At 39.0% G+C, this 9,596-nt stretch overlaps 1 protein-coding gene across 1 annotated transcript in view; it reads right to left on the bottom strand.

Moving 5' to 3' along the window:
- Positions 1 to 6: 6 nt before the first annotated feature.
- EML4 (echinoderm microtubule associated protein like 4) overlaps positions 7 to 9,596 on the bottom strand; it is a gene marked incomplete at its 5' end in the record, with an annotated part of 34,023 nt that continues 24,433 nt past the window's right edge. Inside the window, 4 exons of the mRNA XM_010181207.1 lie at positions 7 to 2,151; positions 2,647 to 2,777; positions 7,143 to 7,241; positions 8,518 to 8,605. Coding sequence (XP_010179509.1) covers positions 1,687 to 2,151; positions 2,647 to 2,777; positions 7,143 to 7,241; positions 8,518 to 8,605 — 783 coding nt within the window. The remainder of the gene's footprint in view (positions 2,152 to 2,646; positions 2,778 to 7,142; positions 7,242 to 8,517; positions 8,606 to 9,596) is intronic.

Genomic DNA, 9,596 nt, shown 5'->3' with positions numbered 1-9,596 from the left:
ATTTTATATATAAATGTTCTAAATATCCTTTGGGAGTCCATTTGTTTTTATCTTTCCAAATGATGACTAAATACCTGATCTGTAGCATTTCTCCTGAGAAGATACTAGTAAGGGAATGACAGTTTTGATGCACTTTGGAATGGCACAATCACGTAAACGCTTGCACAATTAAGACTTATGAACTCATCCAAAGTTTCTAAACGTGATATCCTAACTAAGAACTAAAATGCCAGCACAATGCAGCAAGTTAAAAAAGAAAATTCTATGTAATCAAAATATAAACAAGTACATAGGAAATGGATATCTGTCAGTAAATCTATATCTTTTTAAAATAGGAAACGTATGCACTTAAGAAAAAAAAAGGTAGCTATCTGACAAACTTTGTAAAAAAAGAACTTTCCAAATGCACAACAAATGCCAAGATATCCCGTAACTGGCCAGGTATAGCCGCATGAGAGCTGCAAGGCTTAGAGCAACCCAGGGAGGGGTGGGGTGGAAACAAACAAAAATCACAAAAATAATAGATCAGCAAGTCTAGGGGAAAAAAATAATAAAATCACATCATCATCTAAATTACTGTATGCTTATATCACAACTGCTAATGGAGCTGGGGGCAGGGGGTTGGGAAGAAAGAAAAAAAAAGAGATTGCAGTTTAATGATTCTTAGAGTTACCTCTAAAATTTCAGAAGAAAATATATCAACTTAGTATACTAATCCTAAGCACCAATTTAATAATTTAAATTAACTGCATTTATAGTTCTCCTACTAGTGATGGAGCAAATTCTGCTTGAAGGCTTAAAGTTTAACTCTGGAGCCCATCTGACTTCTGTGTTCTTGCCACACTTTCTCTGCCATTCACATCAAAGTCACTATAAAGACTCTAAGTTTCAAACTCTTTAGGCAAGCAATTCTTTGAAGAGACAACTCCGTCCTACAGTTTAAAACAACTTTCAGGTCATGAAGAGTGAAACACGCCAGTATTTGGTTAGTCAGGTATTAAATAGTCTGTGAAAATGGAACAGCCAACATCGTTCCTCAACAGGATTTGTCTTAGAACTAGCAGCACCCAGGGCAGACCAACTGCGAACACATCCAGATCCCACTAGGAATTAGTAGTGTTAGAAAATTGCATATGTGTTAGAACAAGAAGGCATTGCCATACATGTGGCATCATTACATTGTTTTTCCCCTATTTTCCTCATTAAGAAAAAACAAAGGAAAACAGCCCTAGAAAGAGCTTTTTGGTTGTTCTTGTTTGTTTGTTTGTCTTTGTACCTGGAAAAAGCAGAACAGTACTCTCCAGCTGGAACAGCTCAGTGCTTCCCATCAGCTAATTTCTTTCAGAAAGCACTTCCACATAGTTGAGGTGGTTTACCTCAGCTGATCCTCAGAGCTAACCATTTTTTCCAGTATACATTTCATGCCACTTCCTGACAGCAATTTCAGAACCGAAATGGGTCTATGGTAATGTCCACTACTAACTGTGACCAGATCTGACACAGACCATCAAGCCAGGCCCTTGGGATGGTTCCACGCATTGAACTGAAGCTCAGACTAAAAATCTCACTGAAACTCAAAAAGCTGGAGTGGTCATGAATCTCAGCTGCTTCGCCCTATTTGAACCCTCACGCTGTAATGAAAGCACGCACACCAAGGGAAAATAACAACCGCCTGAGCTGGGAGCATTAAGACACCGGTGAGTTATCTTGCTGCTCTTCAGTGACCGTGGATTCACTGTGCTCTTCACTCGTCTCGTTTGAGGGCTCCTCATAGCCCGGCTCAGCGGGATCCAGGCTGCTTCCCTCGCTTTGCTCCTCGCTTTGCTCTTCACTGGCCTCCGCAGACTGCTCCAAGTTGCTCTCCAGAGAAGTCGGAGAGCTGCCAGTTACACTTTCATTTTGGTTCATTTCGTTAAAAGGCTGTATGAGAGGTGCAGGAGACTGTACAGCATTTTCGTTGGCAGGGATGGGCACTTTGGTTGCACTGATGTCTACGACAATGTCATTTTGTGGTAGAGTTACCTTCTCCACAAGTTTCCACTGAATAATACTCATGTCTTTCCCTCCAGTTGAAATCAAGTGACCATCGCTATGGGTGAAGCTGACATTTGTCACATGACTACTGTGAGCACTGTATTTGTGACTTGGAGCCTGTTGAAAACAAGCAGAAAGATAAATCACATGCTTGACTAGAAGAGCACACAATACCAAAATCCAAAGCTACTAATACTTTTGTTTAAGCCTTTCAAGAGAGGTCTTTACTCATGTAAGAGTAAAGAATTGTATTATCCTCCTCCCCTCCCAATCTGTAACTTGGGACATACTTAGATCTTGATTCAAAGAGTAATGGACTTAACACCAAGGTCAGCCAAGAGAAAGCATCAAGCCTCTGCTCCAGAACTTAAGGATAACTATTGCTACTTCACTTGTAGGTATATTATTTTATACTTTATATTATTTTATATTATATATTTTTTATATAAACTTCATGGGGAAAACCAAGCTATTGTCTCTAGCACTGTTCTCAAATAGAAATGAGCCATTTGGCTGACAGATTCCAAAATGACCTAGCTGGAAGCAGGTGTCTGGCAAAGAAAGCTTCATGCAATGCAAACAAGCACATAGACTAGACCGGTCTAGACTCACCTTTGGCTTGGAACAGGGATACTGAAAGAGATGGACCTTACAAAAATCATCAGCAACTGCTATCACTTTTCGGTTATGGGATCTGACGAGGGCATTTATGTCTGTCCCATCTGAACCTTCAGGCCAAACTCCTAAGAGAGAGTAGAGCAGATATTTGGTGATCATAATTTTAGAAACAAAAGACAATCTATGAACAAAAATAAAATCTATAAAGCTGTGAGAACAGGCAAGCTTAACAAAAGGTAAATAAGACATTGAACTGGAAAATGACTGCGTATTGCATTAAATATCATTAATATTTTGCTAGTTTAATGTCACTCTCCCACCCCTTGTCCTGCCAAACCCCCAGGTCTCAGCCAGGATAACTTCTTGGGCTTACATTCCCTGATCAAAACCACAGTCGTGTTTAAAGCTTGTTGTATAATTAGGTTTGCTGCTAAAGCTGGCAATTCTTAATTTAATACTTTCATTTATGCACAAATGTTTTAAAAGCAAGGTTGATGCTGAAGCATGGAACACACCCAGGTACTATGTGCCCAGGCACTCACTATGCAGAGATTTCTTTTGATTTCATTTTAAATCTGGAGCCACTTCTAGTATTTGCATGATTCAAAGGAGACAACTGCTTGATGATACTTTGCACAGAAACTCAGCCTATACAAGTTTCATAGACCTAAGTGCTGTCAAGTACTTAAGTACAATTCAGTATGCTTGTACATGAAAAGAATGACACAGATATGTCTAGACAAAAGAATAACAACATTACCTGGATGAAAAGCACTGAACATATTGGGGAGCGGGAAGGCTCTAATTTTAACAAAAAATATAAACCTTAGAGATTCCCATAACAAAACAGATGATTCACATCTGCAAGAAAAGCTGAACAAAGGTAAGCGAGGGGTTGTAAGATACTAATTTATGCCAAAGACTCGATATGTTTACAGCTCAGCCTTGGGTTTCTGATTAGTTCAGGAGTTAGGACCTCACCCCCCCTCAAATTTCACAGATTGACTGAAAGGGATGCCCATATCAGATATAAATACATCTTCTTCTTCCCTTATGATCACTGACTTTAGTAAAATAAAAAACCTGTGCTGTCTACCATTTTATACAGCTCAAAATGTCAACTTAAGAGTTGCCTCAACTTTTTCAAACTCCCACACTCTCTCTTCTTGTTTTTAAGCAAAATGGCAAAATAGTGTTTAACTTCAAAGTTGTTTTCTTCCATTCTCAGTGGGTGGAGTAAGAACTTTACTTTTTCTGAAGAATAACAAAGGCAGCTATTTAAGCTTGTTACAATGTCAATAAACTACATTGTAGGTAATTTACTAAACAGACATGAAGTGCTAAGGGAAAGTATTCAGAAACATTTTAGCGCTCTTGCATCAATGAAATCCATCTGAAAAGCATATAGTGTTTAAGGATTTTCAAGTAGCTCAAAATGAATGAATTTTAACTTTCTCCTGCATTCTATATATAAAATACTGTTTGTCCTCAGGAGTAATAAATGAACTTCAAATCTGTTTCCTTAAGTTTCAGCTACCGCGTTAGGCAAACTGTGCCAAACAGCTATGCTATTTCCTCTTCTTTTTAATTTAAGATTAGAAAGACTAATCAGGATTGCGTCTCTTATTAAACATCGTTAGTGTTGACAAATTCCTTTAGCAGCTCTACAGGTAAGACAACCCTTTGTCATAAGACAACAGGATTTGCTTTCAATGCCTCAGGCAAATAGGGGAAAAAATAAGACATTAATATGACCAAGTTCTTAGTTCTTAATAACTGCAAAAATAACAAAAAATACAAAATAATAGGACTTCGCTATTAGGTATGACAACAGCACTTCAATTTTAGTAAATTCTGCTAGCCAGCACTAAGCCTCTGAAAAGAATCTGCTAAGATGAGTGTGGGAAATGTGCAGAGAGTGACTTCAAGTGCTAGGGGTGCAGACTTGCTGATACTGCTGAGCCAACACCGTAATATCAACTGCCAAAAAGGAGAGATGCTATTCTCATCCAAATGATGCATTTCCAGCCTCTTTCTTTTGCTGACACCACTGCAATGCCTGAACCTACAGACACACCATCCACTGAGCTGAATTAGTAATACACATACCCCAAAAGCCAAAAATCCCATAAACTTAACCTTCTCTCCTGCACATCAAAGGGAGGAGCCCCTGGCTTGTTTGGGTCCCTGAGCCAACTGACCCTCGGGTCAAAGCCAGACTTCTCCTTTGGGCAGCAAGTATCTGCTAGGTTGGCTTAGTTGCACTGTCTGATTTAATGGGAAAATACTTGCCTTTGTCTGAGATCAAGCCATAATTTCAAGATTCTCCAAAGGGTGTCAGACTACCACACAATGTAAAATTAAAGCATGATGAATTTTGGCTAGAAAGTTTAAATATGCTCTGTTCTGCCCCAGAATAACATCACATTATCTGCTTTATCTACTTCACTCCCAGGTTCTCTGGAACACTGAAGGTTTTGAGAGCTATTGAGAGTAATTAAACTTAATCCAGAGTGGTTAAAGTTTGTATTTATCCAAAAGTGAATGCAGATAGCATCAGCAGACTTCTCAATTTTTTAGAAACAAAAAGTAAAAAGGCTTCTCAAAACAGTGGTTATGGGAACTGCTCCTCTCCATACTGGCCCCAGTCACCAGTAACTTCCATCCAACAGCTGTTAAAGACACAAAGCCAATGGTCTACGTGGGAAACCAAATTCTTTCTGCACTCCCACACCTCATCTCCTTAGATCAGAAGTAAAGGACACTTCTGGGAAAGTGCTAGGATCCAGAGAGCAGAACTTTTCCCCTTGTTCTGTCTGCTCTACAACCAAACACAGTGGTAGGTAAAAGTTCAGTAGCAACAGAGACACTGTCTGCTACCTCCACGTTTCTGGTAGATTTAAGTACTCCACATAAAATGTAAAATGGCTTCAGCTCCAAGGCTATTCCAGAGGGTCCTTACAAAGTGTTTTCATTGCTTCTGGAGAAAGATGGCATATTAGCGTCAGAGAGTTTTGCTTTTCACTTTCTCTAGTGTCTCCCAAATCTTCTGATATTCCATTTTAAAAAGGGCATTTGTGTTGCACTATTATTTCAGTCGCAGTAGCAAAGACAGTGAGGAAATTTCTGCTGTGGACACATTCTTGTCAGCCTAAGCTTACATGCACAGAGTACCAGGAGGAGACAGCCACCCACTCTTTACTTCACCCAGACGTACCGAATAAAAACAAACACGTACTCAACTTGGTTCACAGTTCTCAGGCTAACGAGAGGAAGTATTTTCATCAAACTAGCCATAAGCAACATTATTCAGCTCCAGAAACAGCCCACTCCTGTTTATTTCTACTACCTACTTCAAACTCAAAAATATTTATGCACTTCATCAACCAGTCAGCTTCATTCTGACCACTTTATTTTCCCTGCTCTACCTCAGATCTTTGGTACCCAAAAAGGAAATCACACCTGGTTATAAAGCACCAAACTGCCCTCCACCCAACCAATATGCCACAGAAGAGTGTCAGTGTTGGCCCACAAACCAACCGCAATCCTTTAAGACTACTTGCTCATTACGCACCTGACAGTCCTAAAATATGCACGATAGGCATCAGAAGCTACAGAAAGCACTCAGACTTCACTGATTTTCTTCTACCCTGCATATAAACCAATATTCAAAGTTGAACTCCTAGTAGCTGTGATGAAATATGTGTAGACTTAACCCTCACCTCTAAAGAATTTGCTGATTTACTTGGTTTTGATGTTTCCAACAACATGAAGAACAGAGGCAGGTATCTGATCTCACTGTCAGAAGCAAGACTTTCAGCATTCTGCTCACACAACTTGGTTTTACAACACTGATAGGCTGAACCATACTTTTCAACCCCTCACAGAGGGTCTCCTAATTTATGGCCAACAGAGCTGCCTTCAGCAAAAGCTGTCTGAACTGTTTGGCCACAGTTCCCATTTTACTTCATTATTAAAATCGGATCTGTCAGCTTTGTAATTTTTTATGTACATTTAAAAAATAAACTACTAGGTAAAGAATCCATTTAATCTTTAAAACATTTTACTCTTCAGAACCCGAGTATATTACTGACTTTTGACTACCGGTATCAAAGTGCTGTCACGAGTTTAAGTCATGAACTATAATCTACATTCACACAGTCCTGTTCCTACCCCAAAACAAGGTAAGCAAAGGGCAGTACACGTGTCACATGAGCATTTTAAAATACCAGCTTTTTGCTATAGTGCCTCCAAAACTGGTAGCCTAAAATGACAGCAGAAAAATCAAAGCCCAAACTTCAAGACTAAATAAAAACCAATTATACATTGTCTAGAGAGCATCCTGTGCTCTGCATCACAGACAAGTCAGTCTCTTTCATCTTCTAAATAGCGCCAACCTCAGCAATCATTTACAGCATATTTTTAATGGCAAATTGACACAAAAGAAATACAAAAACACATAGCTTAAAAGCAAGGTCAGTGGTGCTTACCAAACACCTGGAAGCCTAGCACACAAGTGTACGTCGTCCAATCTATATCCTTACAGTCAGAACGATTCCTGATTAGCTTACAGCCACTTGGAATGTCCCCTGTAAAAAAAGTGAATGATGAGTTATGCCACATAATTTTATATTTATATATATGCTCTTTGAAGGTGCCGAGACAGTAAATAAATGCACCTTAAAACCAATCTGGAATCACACTGTAAAGGCAAAGACAGATCAGTACCTTTATCAAACTTCAGATATTTGAAGCTTCACTTGGTATTTGAGAGTCACGTTTACTTCTCATTTCCCTCCTCAGACCAGCGTACCTCAAAAACACTTCCCTGCAGCTTGGGTCCCCTGCTACCTACTCTACAGAATCTGTAATATAATAATTTGTTCTTCCTACCAGCTCCATTGATGTACTAAAATTCAATCATTCAGGAAGCTCTGCTTTTAAAACAGTGAAAAGCTACAGCCAGAGGAGCCTTAGACTGCTTTTCAACTTCTAACTAGGAAAGGAAAGATTGTTTCCCATAAGGATGTCCATCTTTCAATAAACCAGCCCAGTAATAATGGGTCAAAGCTCTTTGCTTCCCAGTACACGCAATTATAAACACCAACACGTCCTTCTGGTAGACTGAGATACTGCACTATCCAGCTTTGAATCCTAAGTTGTTATAGGCAGAAAGAAAACGGTAAGGTGACAGATATTGAAACTTGCAGGTCTTGTTTCTTGTACAAGAAACAAAACTACAATCCTCTCAGATCCTGTTAAAGCCAAGGGAAAACAAGAATACAAAAACCTGTTTAAAAACAGACTGATATGCACTATGCAAATTGAACTTGACAAAACCACTAAATTCATATGTAGACATACTAAAAAAAAAATCCCCGAGAAATGAAAGACAAAAACATTTTTACCACTAACTCATTTAAGTAGTATTATTGCTTTGCTTAGTTTTCAACATCACCAGTCAACATAAAGTTTAAAAAAAAGAAACCCCAGAACAGAACAGTGGCACAGACCCACTGATTTTATTCCCCCAAAATAACTGGTACTGTTGACAGTAATTAGACAACTGTATATATTATTTTCAATCTACAGAACTTTGGGCCAACAGCAACACACAGAGCCACTTGTTCTGTAAATTCTATGCTGTTAAACTGATTTATGACCTTGTAAAAAAAGTGAGCTATATTTGGCATGGCCATTAGGTAATACACAGCTCTGAATAACATCAAGATATCAGGTTACATGAGTTCAAATTGGTTCCTTTGTCAGTGAGCATTTTGTAGAGTCCTGATCAAACACGCTCTTCTACATGTTCTGACCGCTAATACACACTTCAGTTTCCAATTTATTTAATCTCATACTTACAGTATAGTATTTCATAGTCTCCTGAGTTTGACATTATATACTTGTTGTCCGGGGACCAGTCAAGGTGTGTAATATAGCTGGAATGTCCCTGGAGGAGAATGCAGTAACAGCAATGTGAAACAATTATTTTAATTCAAGCAAAAGCAGCGGTTGCACCCACAGATAGGGCAGCTAACAGCAAAAAAGACACCTCCAGGTCTGCCACAATTCACTTGTGCTCCTTTAAAGGCTCCTCACTCCCCAGTGCTATGCTTGCTAACAGCTACAAAAACACAGGCTGGGCTGGGCATTGTGCCTCTGTCACCGCATGGTGGATTCTTCACTTGTAAAAGGTGTTGTCCCTTTCACACCCAGGAATGATTTACTCCTAGAAGGTACTCTGCTAAATTACAGATGAAGTTGTATTAAAATTAAGAAAGTATGCATTCCTATTAATCGAGAAAGGTGAGTAATTTACTCAGGATTATTTTTAGATCCTATCGGAAAAGCAACAGATAGGACTCTATTTCCCTATCCATTCAAAATAATACCCATTAAATGCACATACATTCAAATAACTTTTGCTCATCCTAAAAACAGGATACCTCGGTTAACAACCACCATGTGTAAACCAACAATATTAAGTACTGGTGTTGCAAGTATGGCCTCGTAAGCATTTTGGAACTTTCTGCTGAGCTTCTTAAAACTGCATGCATGTTGGTGTCAGCTTTGGAAAGACTCTTCCCTATAGGCTCAGGGTCATCCATAAAAGAGTCAAAACACTTTGGCCAGACTGATTACTTATCACCATCAAGCGCACACTGTGGGATAAATACCTATCTCTGATTTTTGAGGGAGAAGCTAAATGCAGCTGGTCAGGACATTTTTCCTATGCACAATTTTTTTTGTTGGTAGTAACGACAACAGTAAAAATAAAGCTATGGGAGGCTCCAGAGAAGCCACAAATTTGTATAATGTAAGAATAAATTATTTTTCTGTAGAGGAAAGGGTAGGAAATTAATAAAAGTGATATCCATGTCGCACGTTTCTTCCTCTACCCTCCCATTTCTTCTTACTGCTTCTCTTCCCCTTGTAAGACC

The sequence above is a fragment of the Mesitornis unicolor genome, unplaced genomic scaffold, assembly GCF_000695765.1.
Source record: "Mesitornis unicolor isolate BGI_N332 unplaced genomic scaffold, ASM69576v1 scaffold50393, whole genome shotgun sequence".
Lineage (NCBI taxonomy): Eukaryota > Metazoa > Chordata > Aves > Mesitornithiformes > Mesitornithidae > Mesitornis > Mesitornis unicolor.
This window is presented reverse-complemented; position numbering and strand designations above follow the sequence as displayed.